Source organism: Lingula anatina, chromosome 1, assembly GCF_051362555.1.
Source record: "Lingula anatina isolate TDL-2025a chromosome 1, LinAna3.0, whole genome shotgun sequence".
Lineage (NCBI taxonomy): Eukaryota > Metazoa > Brachiopoda > Lingulata > Lingulida > Lingulidae > Lingula > Lingula anatina.
Genome location: NC_141767.1, coordinates 28,484,627 through 28,501,634, shown reverse-complemented (window position 1 = coordinate 28,501,634; position 17,008 = coordinate 28,484,627). Strand labels below are relative to the sequence as shown.

The window sequence follows — 17,008 nt, the reverse complement described above, 5'->3', positions numbered from 1 at the left end:
GCCTCAATTTAAGGTTGACTGTGGCGAAAGCTAGCATCACTTTATCCTGTTATTTGAAAGAAGAACAGTAAAATGTAAATTAAAATGGGGTTAAATGTGTAGTAATTTAATAAATGTTGCAAGTTTAATTTTTCGGTTATCTTCTAAAGAAGAGCCGAAAGCAAAGCTCAATCTGAAAAAATTCTAAATATCAATATGGAGGACCTTAATATCAATCTGGCAAACATCTGGACTGAATAAGCTCATTAATACATTAATTAACATAAACTAAGTGAAAGTAATAATAGTATTTCCCTGATGCCAACGGATTCTATGGGTGATTATTACAGAACTTTGCTTATCATAGTACACGCTTTTTCATATTTGCCAGTATTTCTCGTATATTATGTTTGTGGGCTGGTTTTATGTTTAGGCCCGCAAAAAATCATCACTGTAGTCATGTGACCTGATGCAAATGTCACGAAACAAATAAATATCATTATTATAGAAACAAATACTCTTCCGACATTGTTCAAACTGATATTTAATGCCAACAAAATCGACCAAGAATTGTGTAGCTTCAGAACAAACTAGTCGTAAATAATGGCTATGTACTAAGAGATCATAATAGTAGATATCTCCAGCAGAATTTAGGACTTGTGCCAGGAATGAACTATGTTTTTGGAAAATTCTTGTCAGTCTGCATAAAGACAGAGACACGTGGAATAGGCTTTCGTTGGTTATACATTAACTACTGGCGTTATAAAGAAAACAAGCTGGAAAAATAGTAAATTCACCTCGGGTGAATCGACGGCGGAAACAGGGGTGATGTTGACATGTCAGTGCTTGTTTGTTCGCGAGCAGGTATGGGGCGAAACTGTCATTAAGACTAAAATGATCATGAATGAAGTAGAACGCTATATTAGGTTATGGTACTACATGGGCTGGAAAGTTATGAATGGCGCAGCGTGTGCATGGCCGTACGTTCACCTTTTTAACAGGTGGGGAAATAACAACAAACCTATACATTTAAAATCCTTACTCGGGTGGTAAACACAGCTTGCACCTTTTTGTGAGAAATACTAGTGAAATTTGTAATGTCCCCTTTTTTAAAATAAATAAAGACCAAATCACGACTCTTCTGATTGTAATTCGAATAACGTCTTTTCTATCAGCTCCGCCATAACATCATTCTTATCACTATCGCAAGCACCCCTATGCTCTGGCACTGCCTATGACATGGCGTATAAGATGTGTGAGAGAAAAATATTGAAGAACGCCAGCCAATCAGATGCAGGCAGCGGCTCAGCGCTTTTGTTAAATCTCGGTGTGCGCTCTGACAGAGGGCCGCCCACCCTATATATGATCCAACACTATTGCAAGGAGCAGCGCTGTCGTTTAAACTCACAAAAAGAAGGGAGTTTAGTGTACGTTTCAGGATTCAATCGAATGTGCTGAACGATAAGTGTATACCAAGGAAAGAAAAACATCGGCGATAATGTTTCCTGCCATTGTGGCTCCGTCAGGGACGATGTTCCAAAATAGCATCTTGGTCAAGCCGGCAAGTTCGCCGCCGGCTGGACAACCTTATTCAGGAGGTCTGTCATCCTCTTTCCTGGTGGATAACCTTCTAGGAGCCCAGAGAACCCCTCCCCAGGGACCGTACGGGGTCATACGCTCTCCACCTGTGACAACGGTGAGCGTACACGACCGCATTTATTCTATACCCCAACTCGATCGCGGCTACCACATGTACGCAGACAAACTGAGCTGTAACCTTTCTCCCAGACCACTTCATCAGTCCCCTGCCAGTTTGAAGACACAAGGTAAAGATGTACAGCAGGAGGAAAAAACACAATCCCAGGTCGCACACGGTGACAGTGCGCGTATGAGACACAACACAGACAGGGAGTGTAGCAATAGTCGAGCTCTTAGCAATAACAATAACAATGGCAGCAATGATCGCGATGCTAGCAGTAGCAGCAGCAAACATGTTAACAGTGCCAATGATAATACGCGTTTGAAATTTGGAGTGAACGCAATTTTGTCTCTTCCTTCGAAAGCAAAAGGTAAGCTAAATTTTTGCTACATTTAGTCATTAAAAAAATAATAACCAGAATCAATTATTTGCGGTTTCAAGGTGACACCGCAAACATTACCTGTGGATAAAGTGAATTGCTTGAATTTATGATAAACTATTTCTCCGTATTTGCTGTCTTATACGACTCGCATGCAAACGTAGTTTTGAAATATAGTTCAATGTTATAAACCCCTATCAGTGTATATTTTGAATATATTTCAAGGGCTTCGGAGTATCAGAAGTGATTTTATTTTAAATGTCAGGCGTTGAGTTCTTCTTTCATTTTTTTCAATTTTCAAATAACAGGCCAAAGGGGTCGGTACAAAAGCTCTTAAGGATCCTTAAGGGAACATTTCCCCTCATTTATAATGTATCTGTTTTAATAAATCAAATGTTCCGGTAGTTTCTTTTTCATGATTATTCGAATTTTAATAGAATTGTTTTATTCTATTACCCTATATTTTTCCTTCCTAAACATATCCATGCAATTATCTTCTGAAAACACAGAAGCAAGTATGAACCTGTCCTCATCCAGGTGTCTTTAACTGAAACTTTGTAGAAACAATGATTATAATTGAATTTATTTTCAATCTTTCAGAACCCAAAACCAGCATTAACGGTGCTTTTTCCAGCTACCACCCAGTGCCTCCAGATTTCTTCCCTCTTCCAGAGCATTTACAGCACAAGTCCCCCTATGGTGGCTACCCGGTGAGCCTACCCTACACACCCTATGCTGGACACATACACTACGCACCCCACCCCTACCCACACCCCTCGCCGCCAATCTTCCTCAAGAATCCATATCTGTCCGGTAAGTTTGTTGTATTTTTACCTGTTCATTTTGAGAAACTGTAATTAAGGGAGCTAGATATATTTCATCCTGAAAATAAAAAAGGGATTTAGTTTGTGTAATTTGAGAGAGAGAGAGAGAGAGAATGAAAGAGAGAGAGAGAGAGATTCTGGATAAATGCGTTACCCGAACAGGTTTTAATTGACAGAGGCGGACATAATCACTATATTACACCATCGTTTTCAATTTTAATGGTAAGGAAGTGTTACAGAAGCGTGTCTGTGGTGCGTGAAAAAATTTCAACACCGAGTTGGCCAATAACTTATGTTAATGTCAGCAAGCGTTCGAAAATGATAGTGATTTAACAGGTAATTAAAGTAAAATCCGGATATTTAAGCCTACTCAGTGATATTAAAATGTGCATTAGATGACATTACGCGCAACTCAGGGGAGGCCTGTCATTCGGACAGGTATGATTCACGACCGAATATTTATTGCATCCAATAAAAGTTTATGGGACGAAACAAAATTGTCAAAATTCTGCATGAAAAAGAAGCTTTTATTAATTTTTTAAACGAAAAGACAATAAAGAGGGAGCATTTTGGTTTCAAATACCCTCTCCACCCCCAATCTACGGACTAAGGTTTGCTCAGTCCACATGCAACAGAATTTTTTCCTGATTTTTCTTAATTAATGTAAATTTTTGATAGATTTCTAAAAAAATAAGTGTACTACACCAGACGTAAGTGTCAAATAGGTGTTTTAGAATAACAAAGGAAGATATGCGACGGGGACAAGGCTAGAGGGGGGAAGGGCGTTCCAGCAAATTTACAGTTTACTTCTTGAAGATATACCCCTGACCAAACTGACTCAATATAGACACATTTCCCTGTCATGTGTTATCATGAACACCTCTGGTCAATAACTGCTCTTCAAAGAACCTGTATACATGTAAATTACACCTGTTCATATGAAGCTTAGCTGCAATCTTTTCTGAACATTAATGTAAAAAAAAATGCTCGAAGACAAAAGATAGGCTGAGACTCATTACTTCAGTGTTATTTAATTACACCGTGGCTTATACCACCGTCTCGCGGAAGAAACCAAATTATTCATTGTTAATTCATAAGGGTTATTTCGCTCTTTTTTTTTCATAGAAATTAAAATTTTAATTGGCATGCAGTCTCAGTGGACAGGCGGCACAAGGGTTGTTTTAGTTTTGACCCACATGTTTTGGTCATGTGGAACGTCAATCTCATCTGACAGATAATTCCTATTTGATCGATGTTGTCACGTGTCGATTCGGTGGGTAATTCTAACGTGTCCTTGTGGGAGTTTAAAACATGAATACATCGTGATTATAAAGTGTACAGTAAGAGCTTATAATTTACAAAAAAAAAAAACCCGTCTCATTTACTAAGCAAAATTGTACAACACCAAGTTATATAAAACGTAATCCGCAGCTAGTGAGACCAAATCCATGAATATATTTAAAAAGAATGCCTTTCAAAATCTTTATAGTTTTGTCTTTTAACAAAATAATTTTTTAATTTATTTTTCGTTAAATAAAGCGTAGTTTTGTTAGTATAGTCGAATGTCACTATGTAGGTTTTTTAAACATATTGTCAATGAAAAAGAAAACACTTGCATTGAAACCAATTGTCAGTTAGTTTTTGTGATTTGAAGTATTAGTTCTGTTACTTAATACCTTTTTTTTCTTTTATTGTAGGAGGGATGTTGCCTTTGCCGAATGCACTGTCCATACTGCAGGGGATGCGAGGCAAGCCCCGACGAGGGATGTTGCGGAGAGCGGTGTTCTCGGATGCGCAGCGGAAGGGGTTGGAGAAGATGTTCCAGAAACAAAAATACATCAGTAAACCGGATCGGAAGAAACTGGCAGCGAAGTTGGGACTGAAAGATTCACAGGTGACTTGCACGTCTTCTGTTTTTCAGATTCTTTTAAAGTAAACGGGGGAAAACCCCTTTTTTTCAGAAAGAAAATGTAATAAAAGAATAAAAGTAAAAATATTTTAGTTGCAATGTGGATTTCGAAATTAAGTGGAGAGAAAATACCTGGACTACTTTCTTAAACGCATTAAGTGCTACATCTTGTACACGGAAAATTATCGTGAAGTGATTGTAACCACCTTAATTACATAGGGGCACATTTATCGGCATAATTGGAAAATTCCGCCCTTATATTTAGTTTATTAAACGCGCACTCATTGTTTCCCAACCAAAAAGAGCTTTTGAGTCAAATTATCGTAGGTCGCGTTCTAAACGTATGTTTTATTCGTACTCCAGTGATAGCTTTCATTATCCGATATACATGGTAAGCTGAAAAAATACAAATATATTTTATCCTCGGCGTTATCTTCCTTTTTACAGGTAAAAATCTGGTTTCAAAACCGAAGAATGAAATGGAGAAATTCCAAGGAGCGCGAACTGATGTCAGCAGGGGGGACCCGAGAGGCGACCATTCCAACACGAAACAACCCGAACCCAGACTTGAGTGACGTCAGTGACAAATTACAAGATAAATCATTACCTTCTCCAACATCAGAAGAACAAATCACGGACAGGACATTGGCTGTGAACTGTCTGTCTTCCTCTGGGGAGACTCAAAAATATCCGCTCCCTGGCAGCGCTAGTCTTGTGACGTCAACTAATGACGTGGACAGTGACGAGTTGCTGAACGTCACATCTGACTCTGATGACGATGAAGATGAAGATGATGTTGATTGCGAGGAAATGGAATACGGTCCTGCAACCTAAATTAAAAGTACATTTGTGGCTTTATGCGGAGTATTTATTTGACCTCTTTTATCAGCAAGAATGTGCTTCCAAAAACAATAGTTTGCATACTGTTGAATAGCATTATTTTTTATCCATTTTGTGTTGAATCAGAACTCAATGCCCATTCAGCTTTAATATTATATATTTAAAATGTAAATTAATGCCATATAAATTTTAAGTTTCTTTTTTTAAAGTTTAATTTACCATTATCCATTGATCTTGTTAAGTAAAACAAAATATTATAGGTTCAAATGTTTAGACACGCCAAGAAAAATATGCTAAACAATCATCAAAATATGATAACATTGGTTAAGCACTGGTAGATTCCCGAACATGGGGTATGACTTTACCGATTAGCTTGAGAAATGAATGACAAGTATTCTGCCAATTTATGTTCTGAATATTCTTTAAGATTCTCCCTTCTTTAGTTTTTTTCTTTCAACAGCAGTATGAAACCTTTAGTGCATTGTGTCGTCTGCTTAACAGTGTATCCTTGTCGTAAGTGCCATATGTATATCTGCTGCTCTGAGGTGACATGCGGGTTATGATTATTAGTTCTGAGAACATTATCCACATTGTGAACCGCAGTTTGATGAAATAAATTTTAACTTTGTAATGTATAAATATTTTATACATCAATTTCAATGGAAACACGCTTGAAAGAATATCTTTTCAATAGGTATTCGTTTTCGTAGGACGATATGGAATATTCAATCAGGATGCGGGTAAAATAGAATGAATGTATCATATGGTGAAACACAGTTTAAGTGGCTGGCTATATTAATTGGGGTCGAAGAAATACAAAGAAAAATGTGTTTATGACACGTGCGCGCATGCGTGATTTTTTTGTTCCCTTCCTTTAACTGAATAAAAGGACACAGATTTCAGGGAACATTATTCGAGGTGTTTTAAAAAATCATATTCTTTCTTTCGGTCATCTTTTATTAGGTTTTAAAAATGCATTTGTATCCTGCATCCTCATGAAATTCTATTTTGCGCTAACATGTTCAATTAACAGACGTACATGTTTCACTTTGATATGCAAGCCGTTGCGCCTCAAAGTAAAGAATAAGAGTGAGCACTTTTTACCGTTAATGGCGCACTTACAGGTAGAAATATATCTGAACGCGAGATTACCATTTTGCGTCACATTCCAAATAATAACAATGAAAATGTTTTCTTTTCTGCAGGGGAACAATGGGAGTGATAAAGCAATATTAAAAACCACTCGGCTTAAAAGAAATACGATCTAAAATGCTCGTAGCCTAAAATGATAAATTTTCAAAATGGAGCTACTGGGGCACAGATTGGGATAACAGCATTCAGTAGTACAACGCTGGCAATAGATATCTTATATTTGATTCACCTGTTCTTGACGGCATTTGTTCACACCATATCAAGCAAGACAATAATAGGGGAGGGGTCATCCTTGCCGTCATAATTTGCAAGTCATTACTTCTCATATGTTTCTTTCTGAGTGTATCTAAGCAATACGAAATACCGTTTACTTTGTACAGAGTAGGCCGCACCTAAAAAGTCAGTGTCCTCAAGTATGACAGTTCGGAGAATTCACCTTCAGCTCCATGGAGGTAGGCTACACCCTCACTTTTGCTCCTAACGCCCTCCCCAGTAGCATCTCTCTGCTGCCCCGGTTGGGCCTCAGAATGGTCCTACTCAAATACGGATACATGACACTCCTAATTGAGTCTCTAAGTAGTGGAGATGATAGTTTTTTCAACACCTTTGTGGTCGGGATGATAAGTATTTCACGAGCAATTCGGATTAATTGATTTAGCTTATGGGGCTCTTAAACGATAATTTACAGATCGAATTCCACGGTATTCAAACCGGCTTAGGATGAATGCAAACAATTGCCACTAAGCGCCTCTCCATTTCAAGTGTCAATTTTTGTAGTGAAAACTGCGTCTTGTAAAGTTAAGCTCGCGCTACTAGCTACTCTAAGAGCCAGCGTCGTATATCTACTCGGGTGGGAAATGACAAGAAAAGAAACATGCGTGTTCTTTGAATGCTCTACCTTGTAATGAAAATTTCAAAAGATAATTCGGCGCTTTAGTCCCCAATGTGAGCAGTAGTAATACATGTAGCAGTCGACGCAATGATAGTGTATCAAATACTAATATTTGGCAGTGATTTTTCGAACGATTTTAGCTTGCCTGTGAATTATAACTAGTTCCAAAATCAGCTGGTTGAATATGTTTGCTACTATATCACGAGTCCTTTCATAGGCGTGGGCATGAACATACATGCTGTAATATGTGCTGTAATAATAACTATAGGCACAGTGTCACTGGCACAATCCAAAGAATTACAAGAAATAAATAATCATCTGTTCTCGCAGGTGAAAACTCTCTCATCACCCCGAACAAATAGTAAATATACTTTGGAGAAAATATTCATGAAGACTGCCCGCATAGACACTGAATCGCTGTGTTGATTATATTTGAACACCTCGAATTCATGAATAGCCGACAATAAGGCGACAGATGTCTTACTTTTTGCGATCTTATTTAAATTGCCGTTTAAACCTCATATATTATTTATTGTCCTTCGCTGCTTATGCGTGATACACAGTAAATTTCGCAGTATTGGGCGGACTTGTTGTACGTGCTTAATGCCTGACAGCTTCGAGGAAATCATGTTCAATAACAATAATCTTCTCTACAATAATTGAAGGACAACAGTTACAAGGTCGCGTTTAATTGAATTTTCAGTAAGATGATTTCAAGCTTGTTAAAGTTTCCGCGTGAAAATTTTTAATCAGCTTGAACTAATCTTGTCGTGTTTCATTCGTACACCTAGTTTTTTAATAAAAGATACCAAATGGGATCATTCTTTTCCATTCTTTCTCCTAACGGCTAAGACGATAAGTACAGCGCAAGGTGACGAAAACACGTTTCGTAATTGACACTTGGTCGTCGTCATATATCAAATGCTTCTTCCTCTGTTTTAGGAAACAACTAATAGCCTCAATCAAAGCACCGGTGATACATGTAGTTGTCACTTGTGACAAAGACGAACGCCTGACAAGCACCCTACAGTTGAACTGAAAGCACGTTTTACGGCGTCGTGGGGTCCTGTGTTCTGTTGACTGAAAAATAAAGGAAAATCCTGTCCGCTGGGGAAAAAGCTTTGACACGGGACACAGTGTCTTTACCAAACAACGTTCCGTTTACACAGTAAAGGGATTTCAAATGCTGCGTAAATACAGAGGGCACCCTGCCTTAGGGAGTCCGGACAAAACTTATAACCTCTTTACAACCAACGATGTCACCCGCCCTATGTTTTCCCATTATATAGCATACGCACAGATGAAGATGAAGTAGTTTTTGCAGTAGGGGTTTAGACTTGGGTGTAGTTTCATCCGAAAAACTGACAAGCGCATAACTTATATGTTATGATAGATAAAGTTTTTGTAGTGATAAACTTGAGACGTTTTAGGGCCGCAAAAGGTCACTCGAGTGTTTGTGGTTCAGGTTGCATTGTTGGCACGATATTAACATTGAGAAGTTCAGATCAGTGTTTTCAATTAGTCGACTTTTTTCTATTAAGAATTAAGATTTTGAGGGGATACATGTTCTACAGCATATGTAGAGTCTGAAAGAACTGTACTGCTGAATCTCGGGGCACACTGACTTAATATGACTAGCATATTGTTCGCTTTTAACTAATTCACATTTTCGCTTAACATCTTTATCTGATTGGGTTTTATAAATAACCTTAAAAGATACCTTATCCTTTATATTCTTCTACGTGTCTACATTTACACGGAAAATTACAAGAAAAGAAATAATTAGGGTCTTCATCAATCATTGTATCAAACCGTTATAATCATCATATATAACAAAGGGTCTTAAGAAGACTATAGTGTATTAATCCCATGTCATTGACCCTTTTTATCTACTTTTATCGATTCTGTCCAAATCATACAGTTTTTGCATCTCAGAAATTTTCATTGTTCTACACTTTTATTTGGCCATAAAACGTAATGTGATACAGGGGAAAATAAGTATGGGCTTCTCCAGGTATCAATGGCTCAAGCCATCAGAAGTGTACATGGCAGTTCTAAATGAATTCTGCCTATAAGCCTTGAACAATTCAAGCGACGTTTATTTAAAAAAAATTAAAAGAGCTTCTGCTCACAAATACACGTCAATTTCGACGAGCCCATAAAAGTTGGAAAAAATGCTGGTCCACTTGTCTCTTGCATAATCAATAAGATAAACCCAGGTAAGTGTTCCTTGTTTTCTTACCTTTTTTAATGCTTTAACTTTTGTACACACGTAGGCTTTTGTATAGCGACAGGTGCGTGAAACCGATCGGTGAGCTAGAGCCCCACAAGAATAGAGACCCGCACTCCAATAGGGGACCCCGCCAATGCAAGCGCATCGGAGGTTGATAAGTCGATTTAATGCTTAAACAGGCTCCAAAAGTAAAAACACAACCACCTCATACCCGAGGACAATCGTCTCTGGGCAGCTTGCGCGATTTCAATGCTCAGTCTTTGACAGAAGTCATCGCTTAATTTGTTTACTTATCTCAACAACTGGGCATCGTATTACATGCGTTTGACATTAGGTGTTTTAATAGGTAAAGCAACGTTAACCATACTCTGACATGAGATCGATGAAGTTAACATCCCACGCTGTCTCTATAAAACATGCGTCTGAATGAAGAATTATGTGCATTGTGCTTGGTTAATAAATGTATTTTGTTATCATAGTGTGGGGTTTAAATTCAATTAAGAAAAAAATGTTCAAAATTTAGGAAAGTAGAATGTATATGAATATTTCAGCAGCGATTTACAGTTTGCTGATTTCCATAAAAAGGAATTCTACGACCAACAGATTATAATCAAAATCACGTGCCAAGTGCACTCATTTTAATAATTGACAACAAATTAAAGTGTCTTTTTGCGGCTGTAGATGATTTTCTTTGTTCTTAATTATAATTTAATTTTCTAGCACTCTAAATATCGAAAAAAATTGTCAGGTAAATCATAAAGAGAGCAAAATTACAGTGGGTATCATTGCCGAACAAGCACAACATGAGTGGAAATATATTGAAAATGGAATTGCATAATTCTCAATTTGCCAGATGTTAGATAATGTCAAATTACAAAAAGTATAGATTGTGCTTAAATTTGGTTTGATTTACGAAATAATTATTTTCTTTTTTTCTTTTTTTTTTTAACATCAAGCATCGCATTTCAAGTGTCCATTATCTCTAATTGCCGTGAAATATCCTGCCCTTTTCGCAAACCTCGCCCATAAATCCTAATGTTTTCGATGACGCTATTTTTGTCGATACTCTCAACGAATTTCCGTCACCTGAAGCCTCTATGTGTCATATCAATACAGTATTATCAGTAAAAAAGAAAAAGAACGCTTGTTTCTCTGTTATGTCAACAGAAGCTGACTCTAGCTCTCCAAGGCATCTTAACAGCGTTGTAAAGGAAGTGTTTTTACTCACTACTTGGCTTAACCGTATGAATACATTATAGTATTACAAATCTTTCTTTGGATCGCATAACCTATTTAATTGATACCAATGTACACACTGCATTAAAATGCACAAAATTGAACTAATAGACCGTGAATTTATGAGTCCGCGTTTCAAACTCGTGTGTGTTTATGTGAGTATCCTAACGCCTGACGGGGGTTAAACCAAAGCTTTCACGGGATTATATTCTATTAGGGCGGCTAATGGAGTACCCATGATCCGCCACTCTTGTGAACAGTTAAACCAACACATACGCGTCAATAGTCACTCCAAGCGAGTCAAATGCGATCATTTAAGGAAAGTATTTTTGTCACAGGATTTATTCCCATGACCCATACCTAAATAGCTAAATGAACACGGCATAAGGAGTAATGGAATTGTTTTTGTCGTGTCTAGGGACAAAATTTGCAAACAGCTTGTGTCTGACACTTTCAAATCATATAGACCATGAAACTTTTTATTCGTAATATTTAACCGCTTGAGGACGTTGTCGTCTGTTTCTTCTGGATGTCAGTTCTTATGTACCTACAGAATAAAGAATAGACGCCTGCTTATTTCAGCCACGAGCTTTCAAAAATACACCACATGAAGAGACCTTTCCCTCATTCTCCCTCTTTCTTTCTCTTCCTTTCTCTCTCTCTTTCCTCGCACAAACACACACACATTCTTATTCAGCTTGCGCAGTTCTCCGCACGTTATTATTTATAACCCGCAAGTCATTACTTTGACTGTGTTTCGAGTGTAATCAACACTGAAATAAAATGAAATTAAATAATTGATTCCTAATAACGTTAACATGGAAATGCATACCTGAAAAGAAGGAACATGAAAGTCATTAGTGACTTCACTCGGGTCATAGGTTTCCGCAAGCTGTGGCCGAAAAACCACGATGTGTTGCTGTTAACAGAGAACGCGCAGGGCGGCCCAGTTATTACTTATGTCTAAACGCCTACTTTAATGAATGATTATTTTAATCTGATATTCGAATTACACAATTACCCGTAATCACCAGTAAAATTATGATGACCTTCATTCAATTACATATAACAAAGATGAAAAATATAGACAGCGAGTTAGAATTTAATATGCAATTACAAAAATGCATTCATCGAGTTGTAAAAGAGGCTCCACCCATTGCGTTAGAGAAGATAGTTTTATTCCGTAATTTCACAACCGCCGATTCAACAACAGTAATTGAATGTCAACATCCATTTCTTCCCAAATCTCTATGAATTACACTGGACCGCCGCTATTCTTATCATGTACAGCAAACACGTGTCTGGGTGGTCTTTGTTTGTTTTTAACTTTACTCCGCGACCAAGAGCTGGGATGGAATGTAATAATTGCGATAGAAAGAGAATAAATATGGCGGAAATGATAACGTCTGTCAAAGGAAAGACTTGTCGACTGACGCATAAGTCGCTGCAACGCTTGTTGGCATACGTCATAACAAGAACAGGTTGATTACGCTTCAACATAATAAAGTGCGTATGTCAAATAGTTCTTCAGTCATTATGTCTGTCAGGTGTGATCTAAATACTGAAAGAGTATACCAACACACAGTGAGAGAAATTTTGGATTCTAGTAACTTAGGACTTTCTGCCGACAACAAGGAGAGTATTTCCAGCAACGATGAAGCACCTCCCACGCTCGAACAGAGGATGAATTCGCCCACTTCATTTGCTCTTCAAGTTGAAAGAGATAATAAGTATGGAAGACATGAAGAGAGGAGTGAAAATCACCAGAAACATATTTTCGCTGAAAAGGGTAAAACAAAACGTTTGTTTTCTTTCAGTCAATACATTTTCTTCTTCTAAAATCGGTCAAGTATGGTATTCTCCTGTGCAAATTAGCAATATTTATATTTATATTTATTCATTTATATTTCATTTTACTTCTACATCTTTCTATTTGTTTCTGTATCTATATTTGTCTTTTTAATTATCATTATCATATTTAGAGTGTTGCAACGAGGAATGTGAAAATAGATGCAGTCTTGAACGCGTACTACAAAAACCCAAACAATGTCAATATGTCTAAGTGCGAGCAATTATTTTTTCGATCTTGAAGTGCTTAATTTATTTATCACTGCCGAATACACCGTAGCATCACTATTTTTATCCAGTTTATTTTTAACATATCTCTTAACTGAGCTAAATATGTCGTGAACCTTTCAACAATAAACTACAACGCATACTTAATGCGATATGATGTCTTGATTCATAGCAACCAGACCGGTGCTGTCTCATTATTCGTATTATATCATCAGTCAGAGGACGCAAGCGATAATTCTCTCAGGTTATAAATTGCGGTTACCGGAATTTTTAAATAAACTATAAATCTATCTACTAATTAAGATAATACCCCTTTGGTGTTTTTATGAAACCTTGTATTTAGACAAAAGCTATAAATCTATCACTCGTTAATATTTTAAGAGCGCTTTGTGGTCGTAAAAGTGTTTATTAACTGTGTTGGCGTATCATAAGACAGCTGAATGAGTTGAATAGCACTACTTAATTCGTCCATTCATCTCTGTGAGTGCGTATTTCCTGTTACGTGTAATTTGCAATGTAACCATCGACAAATTATCATTTCGAGGCTTTATAATTTCATTGTCCTCTATAATTCATTTCCAAATCTGAAAAAAAAAACTATCAAAAGTCTTCTCGTGATTGTTAAGGGTTTCTGTCGAAAATTTGAAACATATCGTTAGAGTTAGACATTTTACTTAATGGCGAATACATCTTTTTTCTATTTTTCATGCCGTTACATTCACATCTCACAGAAAAACGGAAATAGGTGCAATAAAAGGGACGGTTCCTAAGGTACATGTAGGTAGTGTGACAATTGCTACCCAACCCTCAAAAATGTCATTATCGAGCGACATGAAAATTAAAAGACTACACTTAGGGATCGTCCATTTGCATTATTATTTTAACAAGTATACAAATAGTTAACTATTTCCAGACCCTCCCCCCCCCCCAAATCAGACAATACAAAATGAAAAGCTAAAAATGATGACCTTTGACAGCAATTTAAATCGTCATTTTTATTATTTTTTCAAAAGCGTACAGCGGTCATTACTCCCCCCGCCCTCGTGTACGTTTTGTAGACTTATGAAAATGATGATAAAAATCACTTGGTTTTAGAAAAATAAAAATAAATAATAGAAACAAATATCTATTGAGATTTTTGATCGATGACGCGGGGAAAATCGTGATTTCTTATTTCGCACCTAAATCTTACGAACAATATCTTCAAAAAATATCTGAAGCAAATTTTTCGTCGCCAAAAGGAGTGAAAAACGTTGCACTTCATAAAACAACATTTTGGGAGAGCAGGTCGTGACAGTTTGCCACATGTTACTATTTTTACGACCTAATAGCATTCACAAATCACTGGAACATTTCACACTAAGTAGATACACGTAGTGAGCGTTATAAAGTTTTATGAGTTACTGCCTGCATTATCTTCTTAATTAAGAATGAGATTTATAGTTTGTTTAAAAATCCACGGAGTGCTCCTTTTCCTTTAGTAGTGGTTATATGTATTTCTGCGGGTTGGTATCATTAAATGCTATGTTGGTTTCCATTCTTCCTTTGAAATGTGTGTACATGCTACCTATATTAGCAGAATTGTTATATTGATTTTTGAATGTATGAAAAATAGAGATGGGTACTTAAGGCAGTTCCATAACTGCAGATATAAGGTTTACGAAATAAGCATAGGAGCCTCATCTGAGATAATAAAAAGTTGAAAAGCACATTTTAATTGTTTGGTGAAAACTTCATCAAAGCCTTTATTTGCATTTGCAAAAATCTAACAGGGTGAAACTTATGAACCTGCAAGAGGGATCCAACGAAAATCACCATGCTCTTTTCAGAACGGCCTTTATCTTCGGACGGATTGCCTTCGTCTCCCTCCGCCAGGCGTCGCCGTGCCCGCACCACCTTCACCGTGGATCAGCTACGGGCACTGGAGGCGGTCTTCGAGCAGACTCACTACCCTGATGTGGAAGCTAGAGAAAAACTGGCGGGCACCACTGGGTTGACAGAAGCTAAAGTACAGGTGACGATTCCTCTGCCCTCGCCCCCTCCCTCCCTCCCTCTCTCTCCCTCCCTCTCACCCTCTCTCTCTCTCTCTCTCTCTCAAATGTCATTACTCATGTGACTGTACCAAGTAACTGAGCAGATTTGCTGCTTTTTTTCCTCCAAAAATACCTTAACTCTGAAACGAAGCAATAGTATATTGATATATGACTCTATCTATCATTTCGTTTGTTTCAGATTTGGTTTCAAAACCGTCGTGCCAAATGGAGAAAGTTTGAAAAACTTGGCAATTTTGGAGGCCTTGGGGATTTAAAGGAGGTCCATTTTGTGCCCGCTCCAGACAAGGACCAAATTCTTCCGAGAACCACGAAATCATGTGTAGGTAGATTGTAGACTTGCTTGTGATAAATGGCATGTTGCAAATAATAGTTTTCGTTTGATATAATGTATGATATTGATGTAAGATGATTTGCAATTGAACAAATGGTTAAAGTAAAATAAAGCCAAATGCCTTTACGTGTGTTTTTTTAAATTTTTTATGGGAAATTTTAATTAGGCCTATGATGGGGATGGAGGATGAAGTTATATTTGCACTTATGAAACACGCTGTAAATTAAACGAACTAAGGAAATTTTTCATTCTAGCATCGAAAGGGAGAAAAGAATAAAACGTTGTCGATTAACCACCCCTTGATGTCGACAAGCACAAGTACGAGAGGCCCGACATGCTGCCCATTAGAGGACCCCTGGCTAATGAAAGTGCGTGCCCAGATTTGGCCTCAGCCTAGCAGTTCCTCCAGTCCCAAAGAGCCTCACCAAGACAGCCCCAATTACGTCTCAGCCGGTGCTTGTTGCGACTCTAATCGTTGTTTGACTGGCGATATGGACTCTGGCGACCTCGCCGGAGACAGAAAAACTACAAGCATAGCTGCTTTAAGACTCAAAGCTAGAGAACATGAGGCTGCAGTTGAGGTGCAGTTCCTTTACCGATGACTTTTGTTATATTTTGAGACTATTTGTTTGCACGTTAATCTACACTACAAGAATTAACCAGTATTGATGATATTGAAATAAAACCAGTAAGACTAAAATAGTTAGTAACTGCTGCCTTGGCATCCTCTTCTAAAGGTTTTATCGTTAAAATGTCCAAACTGGGATGCCATTTGTAATATAGGCCTATATAGTTTATACTATTGATACAGTGACATTTAAAATATTTTATTTGCATTGTTAATGAACACAGCATCCATGTAATATTTAGAAATACAAGTATTTACATGAAGCATCTCAAGTCTAGAATTAAAACGTGTTGGGATGCATTTCAAAAATATTGTAAAGATTCTATACACCTGTTCAAGAGTCCAAAAACCTGATATTCGTCAAATACAATGTATGTCATCAAATAGAGGCAGGTATTCGTTATGATTGAGCTTGATTGCACTAATGTCTTTATCTTACATAACAAAAAATATATATATTGTATAACATATCACAGATCGGGATATAATTAATATTTTGTCACGTATACAGTATACAGTAGCAGTTAATACAAGATTACCAGATTGAGGCCAGCTGTTAAACAACAGAGCGTTTATCAAAACAAATTAGAGAATCGATATGTCACAACTTAACAGATCCTAGTCACGTTGAATAAAAAACAAAAACTGCATTCGGTGGGGCGTTTTGTCGACACTTGCAGAGAGCAATAACGAAAATAATTGTTAAAAGCAGAGAATTGTCTTCCTGTTTATGTTTAACAATGCACAAATTGATAAAGTCGCAGACGACAGATGAC

At 37.3% G+C, this 17,008-nt stretch overlaps 2 protein-coding genes across 2 annotated transcripts; both read left to right on the top strand.

The window, feature by feature from the left end:
* The first annotated feature begins 1,262 nt into the window (after nucleotides 1-1,262).
* On the top strand, nucleotides 1,263-6,269 carry LOC106175904 (uncharacterized). Its single transcript, XM_013558059.2, has 4 exons — nucleotides 1,263-2,048; nucleotides 2,658-2,870; nucleotides 4,579-4,775; nucleotides 5,238-6,269. The coding sequence occupies exons 1-4, from the start codon at nucleotides 1,478-1,480 to the stop codon at nucleotides 5,622-5,624; spliced, it is 1,368 nt and encodes a 455-aa protein (XP_013413513.1). The 5' UTR covers nucleotides 1,263-1,477; the 3' UTR covers nucleotides 5,625-6,269.
* A 6,289-nt stretch (nucleotides 6,270-12,558) lies between these two features.
* Nucleotides 12,559-16,882, top strand: LOC106175874 (dorsal root ganglia homeobox protein). Its single transcript, XM_013558029.2, has 4 exons — nucleotides 12,559-12,932; nucleotides 15,049-15,233; nucleotides 15,452-15,592; nucleotides 15,859-16,882. The coding sequence occupies exons 1-4, from the start codon at nucleotides 12,656-12,658 to the stop codon at nucleotides 16,204-16,206; spliced, it is 951 nt and encodes a 316-aa protein (XP_013413483.2). The 5' UTR covers nucleotides 12,559-12,655; the 3' UTR covers nucleotides 16,207-16,882.
* The last annotated feature ends 126 nt before the right edge of the window (nucleotides 16,883-17,008 follow it).

What these genes read in the sequence shown, in the direction of transcription:
- LOC106175904 (XM_013558059.2), top strand. Translation starts at nt 1,478, where the DNA reads ATGTTTCCTGCCATTGTGGCTCCGTCAGGGACGATGTTCCAAAATAGC. An exon ending in TCTTCCTTCGAAAGCAAAAG is followed by an intron (nt 2,049 to 2,657) that starts GTAAGCTAAATT and finishes TCAATCTTTCAG; the next exon opens with AACCCAAAACCAGCATTAAC. An exon ending in CAAGAATCCATATCTGTCCG is followed by an intron (nt 2,871 to 4,578) that starts GTAAGTTTGTTG and finishes CTTTTATTGTAG; the next exon opens with GAGGGATGTTGCCTTTGCCG.
- LOC106175874 (XM_013558029.2), top strand. Translation starts at nt 12,656, where the DNA reads ATGTCAAATAGTTCTTCAGTCATTATGTCTGTCAGGTGTGATCTAAAT. An exon ending in TGACAGAAGCTAAAGTACAG is followed by an intron (nt 15,234 to 15,451) that starts GTGACGATTCCT and finishes CGTTTGTTTCAG; the next exon opens with ATTTGGTTTCAAAACCGTCG. An exon ending in CGAGAACCACGAAATCATGT is followed by an intron (nt 15,593 to 15,858) that starts GTAGGTAGATTG and finishes TTTTCATTCTAG; the next exon opens with CATCGAAAGGGAGAAAAGAA.